At 37.9% G+C, this 15,959-nt stretch overlaps 3 protein-coding genes across 5 annotated transcripts; 1 reads left to right on the forward strand and 2 right to left on the reverse strand.

The window, feature by feature from the left end:
* Nucleotides 1–336: 336 nt before the first annotated feature.
* Nucleotides 337–4,234, forward strand: LOC111795090 (glycine-rich RNA-binding protein 1-like). 2 transcript variants are annotated; one of them, XM_023677333.1, is made up of 3 exons: nucleotides 337–570; nucleotides 867–1,059; nucleotides 3,800–4,234. In XM_023677333.1, exons 1-3 carry the CDS (start codon nucleotides 457–459, stop codon nucleotides 4,003–4,005), a joined length of 513 nt encoding a protein of 170 aa, XP_023533101.1. In that variant the 5' UTR covers nucleotides 337–456; the 3' UTR covers nucleotides 4,006–4,234. The 2 variants fall into 2 exon arrangements, with proteins under 2 accessions (XP_023533101.1, XP_023533100.1); XM_023677332.1 differs by lacking the exon at nucleotides 3,800–4,234 and having other exon boundaries at nucleotides 867–1,494.
* Nucleotides 4,235–10,831: 6,597 nt separating this feature from the next.
* On the reverse strand, nucleotides 10,832–11,500 carry LOC111795589. The gene is made up of 2 exons (XM_023678101.1): nucleotides 11,197–11,500; nucleotides 10,832–11,082 (listed from the first exon to the last, which is right to left on the reverse strand). Exons 1-2 carry the CDS (start codon nucleotides 11,368–11,370, stop codon nucleotides 10,990–10,992), a joined length of 267 nt encoding a protein of 88 aa, XP_023533869.1. The 5' UTR covers nucleotides 11,371–11,500; the 3' UTR covers nucleotides 10,832–10,989.
* A 1,230-nt stretch (nucleotides 11,501–12,730) lies between these two features.
* Nucleotides 12,731–14,793, reverse strand: LOC111795127. 2 transcript variants are annotated; one of them, XM_023677382.1, is made up of 3 exons: nucleotides 14,692–14,793; nucleotides 13,090–13,274; nucleotides 12,731–12,975 (listed from the first exon to the last, which is right to left on the reverse strand). In XM_023677382.1, exons 2-3 carry the CDS (start codon nucleotides 13,261–13,263, stop codon nucleotides 12,883–12,885), a joined length of 267 nt encoding a protein of 88 aa, XP_023533150.1. In that variant the 5' UTR covers nucleotides 13,264–13,274; nucleotides 14,692–14,793; the 3' UTR covers nucleotides 12,731–12,882. The 2 variants fall into 2 exon arrangements, with proteins under 2 accessions (XP_023533150.1, XP_023533151.1); XM_023677383.1 differs by lacking the exon at nucleotides 14,692–14,793 and adding an exon at nucleotides 14,607–14,686.
* Between the last annotated feature and the right edge of the window lie 1,166 nt (nucleotides 14,794–15,959).

Genomic DNA, 15,959 nt, shown 5'->3' on the forward strand with positions numbered 1-15,959 from the left:
GTCGGTCCGTGTCGTCAAATTTTGTCTTAATATAATATTTTATTATTTCAACACTAATTTTCTATGTAATTAGGGTTTATCATGATAATACAAATGGGATGAAGTTGACATTTTTAGGTTTGGTAGTAAAAGTAGATATTTATAGGAGGAGAAAAATATCATAAAATGGGGATTGGAATAACTGAGGGAAGGATAAGATTTGGGGCGCATCCAAACAAGGTGCCAATCACACCGCCTTTTAGGTTAACCCTGATTGCAAATAAACCGCTTGAGTTAAATACTGAGCAAACCCTAAAACTAACCATAGTTATCTTCTGCCCTCTATATAACCAACCCCTTGGTTCATTTCTAACTCATTGTGTTCGTCTTCAGAGGTGTGGATTTGTGTCGATCCCCCTCTTTCTCTTTTCCTTCCTTGTTTGAACCCCTTTCTAGGGTTAGGGTTTTCTGATTTCCATGGCTTCCTCGTCTGTTGAGTACCGTTGCTTCGTGGGTGGCCTTGCGTGGGCCACTGATAATCATGCCTTAGAGAAGGCTTTCTCTTCCTTTGGCGAGATCGTGGAAGCGAAGGTCCGTTTGTCATCGTCGAGATCTGGATTTGTTCCGATTCGGCTTTGACGATCCTAAATCTGATCTGTGACTCTCATCTGTTTTGTGTTACTTTACTACTACTACTACTCTCTTGATATGTTACTTTTATTACTCTCCTTTCATCGGTACGTTTACCTTCATCTTGGTTACAGAGACGAAGAACGATCGATTTTTCTTTAATTTTCATTTTTCTTCTTTTGATTTTTGTTCCAGTTTGCCTCAATTGTTGTGGTTCTGTGACTGATCTTTGTTTTCTTGTGATTATTGTTATCCAGATCGTCAACGACCGTGAAACCGGAAGATCGAGGGGATTTGGATTCGTGACGTTTGTGGATGAAGAGGCCATGAGAAGCGCTATCGAAGCAATGAACGGCCAGAACCTTGATGGACGGAGTATCACCGTCAACGAGGCTCAGCAAAGAGGCGGTGGCGGCGGCGGCGGTGGTTACAACCGTGGTGGAGGTGGTGGTGGTGGTTACGGTGGACGCCGTGAAGGAGGTGGTGGTGGATACAACCGTGGAGGCGGTGGTTACGGTGGTGGTGGAGGTGGATACGGAGGTGGTGGTTACGGCGGAGGACGTGACCGTGGATACGGCGGCGGTGGTGGTGATGGTGGCCGCTACCAGAGAGGAGGTGGCGGCGGCGGTGGATCTGAAGGAGGGTGGAGAAATTAGGCGGTGGTGCATTACGATTTAGCTTTTGGTTTCGTCGAAGTATTAGTGTGATGATAAAAAGAAAAAAAAAAATCTTAGCAGCCTTTTGATTTCCCTGTACTGTGTTCCGTTTGGGTGCTCTCTTTTTTTGACCGATGACCGATGGGTTTCGTGTTCCTCATTATGTCTCTGTTACAACGAAAAAATGATATAAGAAAATGAAGTAGTGCAGCTCTTCGTTCTCAACAAATCTTTGTTTTCTGTTCATCCTTTGTCTCTGCCGAATTTCCGCCATGGCCAAGAATCTCCATTAAAGGGGTTATTCATAAAAAGTAAGATCCATTTTCATGATTTTTTCAGAGGTGTCCTGTACTGTGACCATAATTATTGCACTGGGAACGGCAAATGGGGAAGATAATTATTAGTTTTTAATATAATTTGGCTGTAGTTTTGGTCTGATCCGATTGACGACAGGTAAGCAGAAAATATCGTGTAGGAGATTCGAGATATTTTTGTGGAAAAAGATGTGAGATATTTTTGCAATGATTCGTGGTATATTTCTTTTTTAATTGGGCCATGATGATGGGTCTGCCACATCGACTTCCGTAATGGACAAGTGGGCGTGGAATCTGATCGTTGAAGGAATATTCTTTCTTTCAAATTTTGAATTTAATTTATCAAATGGCTAAACAAAGAAGGGGTGGGGTGGACATCGAATAGAGTGTGTCAGCAAAGACGTTGGGCCTTGAAGGGGTTGGACTGGGTGGTGTGCTAGAGGATGCTGAAACCCAAAAAGTGATGGGTGGTGTGCTAGAGGATGCTGGAACCCAAAAAGGGATGGGTGGTGTGCTAGCAAGGGTGGTGTGCTAGAGGATGCTGTAACCCAAAAAGGGATGGGTGGTGTGCTAGAGGATGCTGGAACCCAAAAAGGGATGGATTGTAAGATCCCATGTCGATTGAAGAGAGAAATGAGTACCACAAGGGGTAGATGGGATGGTGTGCCAACGAGGATACTGGAACCTGAAAAGAGATGGATTGGTAATGGATTGTGAGATCCTACATGAACGAGTACCAGCAATGACGCTTGGCCTCAAGAGGAGATTATAAAATTCCACACCGGTTGGGTTTTAGGGTCAAAAAGAAAAAAAAAAAAAAAAAAAAAGGGAAAAAAGAGGAAAGACATATGGGGTCCAATTCCCGACGTATTGTTGTCGTTTTTCGCTGTAGCCGAATATTGTGGCCATGCCCTTCCACACCTTCTCACATGCCCTTCTCCTTCTCTCTCTCTCTCTCTCCCTTTTCCCAATAACAATATTTCCACTAAATACTATTATTAATCCTATTTATCTTTATTATTTCACAACAACTTCCTAATTTTAGCTACCACCCATTAATTCAATTACCAATATCAACTTCATCTCTACTTTCTATCATCATCTTGTTATCAGCAACACAACCGTCATACTTCTACATCTGAAACCTTATTGGGACTCGGGCAAAACAAGCTTATAATACTTGCTTAAGGATTACTCGGTGATTACGACACCTATTATGTCCTACCGAGCCATTATAATACTTATTAGATCCTATTTGTTAGATGGTATGATATTGTCTCCTTTGAGCATAAGCTCTCATGGTTTTGTTTTGGGCTTCCCCAAAAAGTCTCACCTCAATGGAGAGAGTATTCTTTGATTATAAACCCATGATCATTCCCTAAATTAGCCGATGTGGGACTTTCATCATCCAACACTATCCATCTTTTTAGTTATTTATCGAATGCTATGGGCCATTACAACACTTGTTGGGCTCTATCAAGCAAGTATTGTTCCAACCGAGAACTATTGAGTCATATTGATGGTTTATGTCGCCTTGAGCATCAACAATGACATCTGACTTGACTTTACTAATCGAAACAAACAAATGAGATTGTCTTTCCATTTAAGATTTTCCATCCATCCGTGGAGAGCTTGTATGATCTTTTAACTCACCTGAAATGTGACATACTGTCATATTTCTCACTAACCAAAATCTACCCCAAAACCTGCCTTAGACTTTCGATGCATCCACTACAAAGCCTTGACTTGAGGCCCCATCTAACCCCTACTAAGCTTTGTCATTAACAGCACTAATGATCTTGTCATATATGACCTTGCTTGAACCTTAGTTTGACTTTCTCACACAATCCTTTTGTGTTAAGTGATGTACTGTCCTTTTTGGTCGCATCACAACACTTCTCTCTCAACTCTTGACAAGACCTGATAAACCATGGCAGATCCGTTCATAACTTCGTCCGTTCATTCATAGGGACGAAGAAAAGAGAGGCTTGTAGATCACACCACAACGAGTTGCTATGTGTGAGTTTTATTGAATGTCAATCCAAGCAAAGTAAGACCACAAATAGAACTTAATAACTTCAGAAGCATAAAATGAACTTCACGTAGAATACTAAACGTTAATCAGATGAGAAAATTGTAGATACTTCACTAATATAGGCCCAACCAATAACTCTGCAGCTGTAAATAATAAAGGAATGAATAAAATGTCTTGAAATNGTGGTGGTGGTTACGGTGGACGCCGTGAAGGAGGTGGTGGTGGATACAACCGTGGAGGCGGTGGTTACGGTGGTGGTGGAGGTGGATACGGAGGTGGTGGTTACGGCGGAGGACGTGACCGTGGATACGGCGGCGGTGGTGGTGATGGTGGCCGCTACCAGAGAGGAGGTGGCGGCGGCGGTGGATCTGAAGGAGGGTGGAGAAATTAGGCGGTGGTGCATTACGATTTAGCTTTTGGTTTCGTCGAAGTATTAGTGTGATGATAAAAAGAAAAAAAAAAATCTTAGCAGCCTTTTGATTTCCCTGTACTGTGTTCCGTTTGGGTGCTCTCTTTTTTTGACCGATGACCGATGGGTTTCGTGTTCCTCATTATGTCTCTGTTACAACGAAAAAATGATATAAGAAAATGAAGTAGTGCAGCTCTTCGTTCTCAACAAATCTTTGTTTTCTGTTCATCCTTTGTCTCTGCCGAATTTCCGCCATGGCCAAGAATCTCCATTAAAGGGGTTATTCATAAAAAGTAAGATCCATTTTCATGATTTTTTCAGAGGTGTCCTGTACTGTGACCATAATTATTGCACTGGGAACGGCAAATGGGGAAGATAATTATTAGTTTTTAATATAATTTGGCTGTAGTTTTGGTCTGATCCGATTGACGACAGGTAAGCAGAAAATATCGTGTAGGAGATTCGAGATATTTTTGTGGAAAAAGATGTGAGATATTTTTGCAATGATTCGTGGTATATTTCTTTTTTAATTGGGCCATGATGATGGGTCTGCCACATCGACTTCCGTAATGGACAAGTGGGCGTGGAATCTGATCGTTGAAGGAATATTCTTTCTTTCAAATTTTGAATTTAATTTATCAAATGGCTAAACAAAGAAGGGGTGGGGTGGACATCGAATAGAGTGTGTCAGCAAAGACGTTGGGCCTTGAAGGGGTTGGACTGGGTGGTGTGCTAGAGGATGCTGAAACCCAAAAAGTGATGGGTGGTGTGCTAGAGGATGCTGGAACCCAAAAAGGGATGGGTGGTGTGCTAGCAAGGGTGGTGTGCTAGAGGATGCTGTAACCCAAAAAGGGATGGGTGGTGTGCTAGAGGATGCTGGAACCCAAAAAGGGATGGATTGTAAGATCCCATGTCGATTGAAGAGAGAAATGAGTACCACAAGGGGTAGATGGGATGGTGTGCCAACGAGGATACTGGAACCTGAAAAGAGATGGATTGGTAATGGATTGTGAGATCCTACATGAACGAGTACCAGCAATGACGCTTGGCCTCAAGAGGAGATTATAAAATTCCACACCGGTTGGGTTTTAGGGTCAAAAAGAAAAAAAAAAAAAAAAAAAAAAGGGAAAAAAGAGGAAAGACATATGGGGTCCAATTCCCGACGTATTGTTGTCGTTTTTCGCTGTAGCCGAATATTGTGGCCATGCCCTTCCACACCTTCTCACATGCCCTTCTCCTTCTCTCTCTCTCTCTCTCCCTTTTCCCAATAACAATATTTCCACTAAATACTATTATTAATCCTATTTATCTTTATTATTTCACAACAACTTCCTAATTTTAGCTACCACCCATTAATTCAATTACCAATATCAACTTCATCTCTACTTTCTATCATCATCTTGTTATCAGCAACACAACCGTCATACTTCTACATCTGAAACCTTATTGGGACTCGGGCAAAACAAGCTTATAATACTTGCTTAAGGATTACTCGGTGATTACGACACCTATTATGTCCTACCGAGCCATTATAATACTTATTAGATCCTATTTGTTAGATGGTATGATATTGTCTCCTTTGAGCATAAGCTCTCATGGTTTTGTTTTGGGCTTCCCCAAAAAGTCTCACCTCAATGGAGAGAGTATTCTTTGATTATAAACCCATGATCATTCCCTAAATTAGCCGATGTGGGACTTTCATCATCCAACACTATCCATCTTTTTAGTTATTTATCGAATGCTATGGGCCATTACAACACTTGTTGGGCTCTATCAAGCAAGTATTGTTCCAACCGAGAACTATTGAGTCATATTGATGGTTTATGTCGCCTTGAGCATCAACAATGACATCTGACTTGACTTTACTAATCGAAACAAACAAATGAGATTGTCTTTCCATTTAAGATTTTCCATCCATCCGTGGAGAGCTTGTATGATCTTTTAACTCACCTGAAATGTGACATACTGTCATATTTCTCACTAACCAAAATCTACCCCAAAACCTGCCTTAGACTTTCGATGCATCCACTACAAAGCCTTGACTTGAGGCCCCATCTAACCCCTACTAAGCTTTGTCATTAACAGCACTAATGATCTTGTCATATATGACCTTGCTTGAACCTTAGTTTGACTTTCTCACACAATCCTTTTGTGTTAAGTGATGTACTGTCCTTTTTGGTCGCATCACAACACTTCTCTCTCAACTCTTGACAAGACCTGATAAACCATGGCAGATCCGTTCATAACTTCGTCCGTTCATTCATAGGGACGAAGAAAAGAGAGGCTTGTAGATCACACCACAACGAGTTGCTATGTGTGAGTTTTATTGAATGTCAATCCAAGCAAAGTAAGACCACAAATAGAACTTAATAACTTCAGAAGCATAAAATGAACTTCACGTAGAATACTAAACGTTAATCAGATGAGAAAATTGTAGATACTTCACTAATATAGGCCCAACCAATAACTCTGCAGCTGTAAATAATAAAGGAATGAATAAAATGTCTTGAAATTATACCAAAACCAATGAGCAGACAAGTGAAGGAAGAGGAGAATCCCCGTGCCACATCACGAGCACCCGGTGGGTTCACGTGCATTTTCTCGACACTGGAATATATATAAGCAGCATGAGATTATATCAGAAGTTAATACAAGCAGACCTAAATGGACTTTGCACTGACCTTTTCTATTTCTTTAACTTCACAGCATAATCTTGGAGAAAAACAAAGCAAACAACTCGGAATTCAAAAGCTAACCTGCTTGTAAGATTCCGTGTAATAAGTTATCTTTATTCTTTTGAAGACGCCTTTGGACCATCCAACTAGGTCGGGACGGTGCAATTCTTCTTCTCTCCATAAAGTTCATGATTCTTGTCCATTTCTTCCAAGCAACTAGGCTGCAATGAATACAAAAGCCATGCATCGCATCTTAGCAATTGAATATGCAAACCTTTACACCACCCTTTGGGAACTAAACAAACTATGCATATTCACATTCACCCATAGAACAACAGTCAAACATGATCGAATCTTTCTGACTCGTAGGACTAGGACCACTTTGTAGGAGAACAATCCCAAAGATGGGAGGAATTTGTTAGGAATCACGAACCTTCACAATGGTATGATATTGTCCACTTTGAGTATAAGCTCTCATGGCTTTGCTTTTGGTTTCCCCAAAACGAAAATGTATTCCTTATTTTTAAACTCATAATCAACCTCTTAATTAGCCGATGTAGGACTCCTCTACCAACAATCCTTAACAATCCTCCCCTTGAACAAAGTACACCATAGAGCCTCCCTGAGGCTTATGGAGCCTTTGAACAACCTCCCCTTAATCGAGGCTCAACTCCTTTCTCTAGAGCCCTCGAACAAAATACATCATTTATTCAATATTTGAGTCACTTCTGACTACACCTTCGAGACTCACAAATTCTTTGTTCGACATTTGAGGATTCTATTGACATGACTAAGTTAAGGGCATGGCTCTGATACCATGTTAGGAATCACAAACCTCCACAATGGTATGATATTGTCCACTTTTAGCATAAACTCTCATGACTTTGCTTTTGGGTCTCATACCAATGAAAATGTATTCCTTACTTATAAACCCATGATCAACCTCTTAATTAGCCAATGTGGGATTCCTCTCTCAACAATCCTCAACAGAATTGATATCAGTATTATTTTCATGTGAAAAGGGATTAGGACAATACTTATAAGGATTCTTAATGTCAACAGAGGGTGTATCTGCGTGCACATATTCCATAACGTGTAAGTAATAATCAAGCAATGAACTCGACTACAATGCGTAACTCGAGATTCCATTCCATCCATTGCAAACTAATAACTCGAGTACAACAATGCGTAAGAGTGGAGGATTCAAACCTTTGACCAATGCGTAAGAGTGGAGGATTCAAACCTTTGACCCCTTGGTCGAAGATATATGTCATCACAAGTCGAGCTATGCTCAAATAGACATCAACTTTGAGATATTAGTTTGCAATGGATGAGTTTAGCTTTGGACTTCTCTACCTAAGCTGTAGATTCAAGCAGTGGGGTCATTCTGCTATCTTATGTTATCAGATGCTTGCTTAGAGTATGTCTAACAGGAGTCTTATCGACTCGACATGTAAAACACCGTAGCTGGATAGTGTAGAATTTCACCAATCAATACTTATAAAAGAGAATCGATTGTTCTTAATGAATTCTAAGTATTTCGACAGTATCCCAAGACAATAACTTTGTCGATGCTATATCGTCTCGATTAGAAACAAAAATTAGGTCCCCTGATCAAGTATCTTTTGTAACAAAAGAAAAGTAAGAGTAGACAAAGAATTCAGCTGGGCCGTCACAATTCTTTGCATCTAGGACAACAAAGATTCTACATCGCATTTAAGTTGAAAAACATATCATGATACCAGTCGGAATATGATTATACATACTTTGAATATTGAAGCTTGAGACACATAAAATGGGCCAGCCAAAGCTCAACCATATCTTCTAGCTGGAACCAGTAAAATAAATGTCACTATTTATTCACATAAAAATAACCAAATATAGCAAGGGGAATACATAGCTGTGGACCCTTAAAAACTTACATGAGGGAAGAATAAGCAGGCAAAAGCATATGAGCCAATCTTGGTGACTGCAATAACACCATTCAGAAACAGTTCCAACAAAACAAAACAAAAGGGTCATCAGGGATATGCTTGATATCAAGAAATATTTCATCCTGGCTGTTTACACATTGAAGAACCAATACAATTTCATCCTTTTCATCGGGTTAATGCTCGTTCTCCCATCTCGTTTATAGGCGTGCGATCAATCCATATTCCATTAACTGTTGGGATTATCCAGAAACTCATTTGGAAAATCTATAATTCACGAGGTTCAACGAGCCATCAATATTCCAACTTCTAGTTATTAACCATCAGTTCATTGCTTATCATGGCTCTAACATGCTTGGACTTTCACACTCCTAAGCTATGTGTTCTAATTCCAATGTAAGATGATAATACAGCCAAGCAAATTGCTTAGAGAATTAAGGTTCAAATATCTATGACAATGATGGAAAACAACAGGGAAAAAACATGAATTCACTTGGTAAGATATCAATGGCTAAGAAACCCCCAACAAAGAGGAAATGGGAACCAGGCATTTCTTCATACACATACAAGGCAATCATTGTACAGACTCGTTTGGCCAGCTAGCCTTGCTTGGAACGTTGTTCAGGATAGGACACATCAAAGATATATCAACAGTGCAAGAAGAACACAAAGCGATTACTATTTAAAGCAACATGGGAAAGAGGGAAAAATTTGCAGAGATGAAAAATTGAAAAGAAAACAAAAGGGGTTTTGTAGCAGAAGCATACACGTGAAATTCCTTGTAGAATCCATTGATTCAGCTCTGAATTTGGGCCCATAGATAAACTACTAAGAATGAAAATAAAACAGAAAGGGATGAAGAAGCTGGCCTCAAAAAATGGGTTTTAATCCATCTTCTTCACTGAAAGAACCCTTGAAGAACCTGCAAAAATCTGGGTATCCGCGTGTGGAGTTGCGGCCATTTCTTCAGGGCCTCTGCTTCTCTGCGTTCGATTTCTTGAACGATTTTTGCTTTAACACCCATTGTTTAATACGATTTTGGGGTTTGTTTTTGTGTTTTAACAATTCGTCTTTAGATCCTCACGTCTTTATCACAAAATCCTTTTTTTTTTTTTTTTTTTTTTTTTTTTTTTTTTTAAAAAAAAAAAAAAAAAAAAAAAAAAAGTGGCAAGAACGTTGATGAACACCTATATTAGTAGATGTGAGGAGTCTTTTCTTTCATAAATGAAAGGAAAAAAAAAACATTATCTTGACTTAGTCTCTTTTGAATAATTAAATTTTTTAAATTTTAAATTAAATCATTTTACTCGGATTAATATCATTTGAAATGAAAAATCGATGATATATATATATAATATCTTAAACAATTGAGCTATGATTAAATTAGTAAAAGATTTTAAAAATTTTAAATTTTAGATTAATATGTTGGATGAAGTTAACTCAGTTTAATAATAATTGCAGGATGAGAAATATGAAGCTTAACTAAAATGGTTAAATTTGGAAGCAACTTGGAAGGGGGTGGGATGAGGAAGAACAAAGATTGGACGGCTATTTGCAAGTCTTCAACAATCAAAACCTGCAATTCTATGTGATAATTTGCTTTTCTTTTTTTAGAAGTTCATTTTTCTAACTAAAAGGCTAATTAAAAGGCTAATTAATGTTGGAGGATGAATTTAATATATGTTTTTATTTCGAAATTAAATTCTCTGATTCTACGAGATAAATAGGTGATTGTGTTAAGTCATGTGACCTGTGACCTTCGTTGTTATTTTTCACTAATAGTTGAAAGGAATTCTTCATAACTGAATCTAAGATCTATGATATTTATTACTTTAACACATCTCGTCCTCTTGTCCGATAAATCAGTCAAGCAAAGGCTACCCTCTCCTTTTTGAGTCGGCATGAAAAGAAGTCGACTTTGTTGACCTAGATTGAAGCAAAGATGCAATACACAAAGTGGTTACCAAATGAATTGAAAGATTCATGTTTAATTCGGACAAAAAAAATGGTCATAGTCTAGAGTTCTTACTTGGGCTCGGGCTGTTAAGGGACCAAAGGTTCAAATATTCGATAGTCTACATGCAAAAATAACCGATATTAACAGATCTAGAGATTCATCTCGAAGGCAATAGCTAAATTTTCACTTTCCTAATTACCCTTTCAAATGCCGATAGTTTAATGATTGAACTCAAAGAAAAAACGTGCGCCTGAGGAAATAAACAAGAACTTAAGAATCAAAAAAGAAAAATAAGTAACAATGGGTATAAACTGTGGAAATAAAGCAAAACAAAAGATCCAAAGTACAAGGATTTGGTTGAAGATGGAGAGAGAGTATCCTAGAACAGAGGAAAAAAGAGAATTTATTCTGATACTGTTGTTCGAAGAGGCAGAGAGCTCTCAACTCCACTTGTCTCTGAATTCTTATCTGCCACAACTTTAGACATACGGAACATCTGTGTACCCAGTCAAATGAGTTTTTGGAAGCATTAGATGAACACATCCACCACATGTATCACAAACATGATTATTTCTTTTAGATGCACAGTGAAGGAATTGGAAGTATATACCTTGTTGATGGTTTTCTTAAAGCACGATTTGTGTTCGTCCATCGATGCGTGAATGAACTCGTCGATGTGATCCTTCAAGTCCTCCAAGAATGTAGCTTCTTCGTTTTTCTTCTTTCGACAAGAAGGGATGGGTGGGTTTGCTGCAGCTGATGGTTTTTCTTTCTGTTGTTCCATTGGTTTTGAACCTAGTTTGAAAGGAAGACAAAAGGAATAAATTAGCTAGAGCCACGAGTAACGAGAAAAGTTAAGTGAGATTCCACATTGGTTGGAGAATGGAACAAAACATTCCTAGTAAAGATGTGGAAACCTCTCTCTAGTGGACACGCTTTAAAATCTTGAGGGGAAGTCCTTGAAGGGAAAGTTCAAAAAGAACAGTATATGCTAGTGGTGGGTTAGGGTTGTTACAAATGGTATCAGAGCCAAACACAGGACGATGTGCAAGCGAGGACGATGGACCCCCAAGGGGAGTGGATTGTGAGATCTCACATCAGTTGGAGAAGGGAACAACACATTTCTTATAAGGGTGTGGAAACCTCTCTCTAGTGGACGCATTTTAAAACCTCGAGGNCATTATCTTGACTTAGTCTCTTTTGAATAATTAAATTTTTTAAATTTTAAATTAAATCATTTTACTCGGATTAATATCATTTGAAATGAAAAATCGATGATATATATATATAATATCTTAAACAATTGAGCTATGATTAAATTAGTAAAAGATTTTAAAAATTTTAAATTTTAGATTAATATGTTGGATGAAGTTAACTCAGTTTAATAATAATTGCAGGATGAGAAATATGAAGCTTAACTAAAATGGTTAAATTTGGAAGCAACTTGGAAGGGGGTGGGATGAGGAAGAACAAAGATTGGACGGCTATTTGCAAGTCTTCAACAATCAAAACCTGCAATTCTATGTGATAATTTGCTTTTCTTTTTTTAGAAGTTCATTTTTCTAACTAAAAGGCTAATTAAAAGGCTAATTAATGTTGGAGGATGAATTTAATATATGTTTTTATTTCGAAATTAAATTCTCTGATTCTACGAGATAAATAGGTGATTGTGTTAAGTCATGTGACCTGTGACCTTCGTTGTTATTTTTCACTAATAGTTGAAAGGAATTCTTCATAACTGAATCTAAGATCTATGATATTTATTACTTTAACACATCTCGTCCTCTTGTCCGATAAATCAGTCAAGCAAAGGCTACCCTCTCCTTTTTGAGTCGGCATGAAAAGAAGTCGACTTTGTTGACCTAGATTGAAGCAAAGATGCAATACACAAAGTGGTTACCAAATGAATTGAAAGATTCATGTTTAATTCGGACAAAAAAAATGGTCATAGTCTAGAGTTCTTACTTGGGCTCGGGCTGTTAAGGGACCAAAGGTTCAAATATTCGATAGTCTACATGCAAAAATAACCGATATTAACAGATCTAGAGATTCATCTCGAAGGCAATAGCTAAATTTTCACTTTCCTAATTACCCTTTCAAATGCCGATAGTTTAATGATTGAACTCAAAGAAAAAACGTGCGCCTGAGGAAATAAACAAGAACTTAAGAATCAAAAAAGAAAAATAAGTAACAATGGGTATAAACTGTGGAAATAAAGCAAAACAAAAGATCCAAAGTACAAGGATTTGGTTGAAGATGGAGAGAGAGTATCCTAGAACAGAGGAAAAAAGAGAATTTATTCTGATACTGTTGTTCGAAGAGGCAGAGAGCTCTCAACTCCACTTGTCTCTGAATTCTTATCTGCCACAACTTTAGACATACGGAACATCTGTGTACCCAGTCAAATGAGTTTTTGGAAGCATTAGATGAACACATCCACCACATGTATCACAAACATGATTATTTCTTTTAGATGCACAGTGAAGGAATTGGAAGTATATACCTTGTTGATGGTTTTCTTAAAGCACGATTTGTGTTCGTCCATCGATGCGTGAATGAACTCGTCGATGTGATCCTTCAAGTCCTCCAAGAATGTAGCTTCTTCGTTTTTCTTCTTTCGACAAGAAGGGATGGGTGGGTTTGCTGCAGCTGATGGTTTTTCTTTCTGTTGTTCCATTGGTTTTGAACCTAGTTTGAAAGGAAGACAAAAGGAATAAATTAGCTAGAGCCACGAGTAACGAGAAAAGTTAAGTGAGATTCCACATTGGTTGGAGAATGGAACAAAACATTCCTAGTAAAGATGTGGAAACCTCTCTCTAGTGGACACGCTTTAAAATCTTGAGGGGAAGTCCTTGAAGGGAAAGTTCAAAAAGAACAGTATATGCTAGTGGTGGGTTAGGGTTGTTACAAATGGTATCAGAGCCAAACACAGGACGATGTGCAAGCGAGGACGATGGACCCCCAAGGGGAGTGGATTGTGAGATCTCACATCAGTTGGAGAAGGGAACAACACATTTCTTATAAGGGTGTGGAAACCTCTCTCTAGTGGACGCATTTTAAAACCTCGAGGGAAAGACCCTAAAGAGAAAGCTAAAAAAAAACAATATATGCTAGTGGTGGGTTAGGTCTATTACAAATTAAGCTAAGCGGAACCTAGTTTCAATTCATTCAACATAAGCAGAGAAGAAAGAATGTAGAACCACATATCTGGTGAAGTTGTGACTGATAGCTAAAGGGTGACTAACAAGAAAACCTTCACTCCTTCAGCACTGCAAAGTTTATGTGGAAATTTGTCGAGGTAAAGGATGCTCGTTCGTCACAATGCATCCCTTATTATGTTTCTTGAAATGTCCATGACCGAAGATTATTTTTGTAATAGCCCAAGCCTACCGTTAACAAATATTATCCTCTTTAGGCTTTTCCTTTCGGACTTTTCCTCGATGTTTTTAAAATGCATCTACTACGGACATAAGGAAACAGGCTAATCTCATGAAAGCTTCTTTCTAAACCAATATCAGTGACAGAATCAATTTGACAGACCCTCAGTAGTTCTTCAGAGAGACAGTAAAAGGACAAGAGGAGGGTAAGTTCATGTATTGAATGTATATGCAAGTTCATTGTATTTGATCATAAAAGGGAAAGTGAGATGCAAAAGGGTTCGAATTAGGGGAACTACTGTTGTCTCTTGAATTACTCATCAGTTGTTTGTTCCTATCTTTGTTCACTGCTACAACTATTTCCTAAGAACAAATATGTGATACAATAATCCTAAAAATTTGATCTACGCCGAGATTCCCTTCTAATAATCCTAAACAAAACAACTTCCGATAAAGTGAAAAACAATTTAATCGGAAGCCAAACAGTGAATATTCTTCGCGATAACCAAAAATCGAAAGCAAAATGGACTTGAACAGAAGAAATCCAGTTCGAATTACGGCTATCTGTTTCCAAAATCAGATTATCGGCCATGACCTAACGAGATAAAGCTCAGCAACACAGCATAAACAAGATAGATGATACCTCGACTACGGCCGTACTAACAAAAGCATCGGCAGCTCAAAGAGAAATCGAGAAAAAAAACATCAAATAAAACAGGAAATGTTACCCGCTTCTCCAGATGTGCCGAAACCCAATTCTTTGAACTGATCGCCGGTGAAGACGAGAGATTTCTGGGTTTTTCTATGGCGGCGGTTGGTTGGAACACGAAAGTTGAAGTGGGCCGTTTATTCAAATAGCTTCGGTCCAGCCCAATTACTCAAATATTTGGGCTTGGGCTTAGATTTCTAATTTTAAATATTTGAATATTTCAATAAAAATTGAAAATTACGTACACTTTCCAATTATTCATTTTCTTTTAAAATAATCATTTGTAATTATTTTCTTTTTCGTATATGAATAGATATAATAATAATAATAATAATAATAATAAATTAAGCGACCAACTAACAATTATATTTATATATACTCTCTGTTAAATTCTAATTGAAAAATATTAATTTACACCGGTACAAATTTATAATTTTATGAATTAAATGTTTGAAAGATAATCATCTCTATAAATTCAAAAGAAAAATTATAAAATCTTTTAATAAAACGTTCAAACACATCATTTTAGAGAAATAATTACAAAAAATATTTTTTTAAAAAAATAACCAAACCACATGCACGATGAAAGTTAGTCTACATTCGATAATTTAATCCAGTTTAGAATTCAATCAGACACAAAAATATGATGAACAGCTGATACGACATAAAATAATGATACATTTTACGCGCACCAAATTTGATATGGGAATTGTCATTTTTACCCGAACACATATTAAATTATTAATTTTTTGAAATAAAATAAAATGAAATGAAATAATTAAATACATATAGTGAATGTTTATTGTTGATGAGTTTGCAAGGAACGAAGAAATTTTTGAAGGCATTTGTTGTAGATGAATGGGCGCTCCATTGGCACAATATGGCCTGCTTTTTCTATGCAATCCAATCTTGTTTCTCCTCCAAATTGCCTGTGTAATTTCCACCAAATTTTTTATTATCAAACCTCAAATCCGATAACAAAATGTCAAAATTTAATTTATCGTCTCTGTAACGGCTTAAACCCACGGCTAGCAAATATTGTTTTTCTTTGGGTTTTTCTGGACTTCCGTTCAAGGCTTTAAAAGGCATCTACCCACACCCTTGGATGTTTCATTCTCCTCTCCAACCAATGTGGAACTCTCACAATCCACCTCTTTGGAGCCCGCACTTGTTCCTTTCTCCAATTGATGTGGGACCCCTACTAAATCCACCCCCTTCGATGCCCAGCGTCTTTACTAGCACACCGCTTCGTGTCTACCCTATTCGGGGAAGAGCGACCTCGCTGGC

Source organism: Cucurbita pepo, chromosome LG05 (genome assembly GCF_002806865.2).
Source record: "Cucurbita pepo subsp. pepo cultivar mu-cu-16 chromosome LG05, ASM280686v2, whole genome shotgun sequence".
Classification (NCBI taxonomy): Eukaryota; Viridiplantae; Streptophyta; class Magnoliopsida; order Cucurbitales; family Cucurbitaceae; genus Cucurbita; species Cucurbita pepo.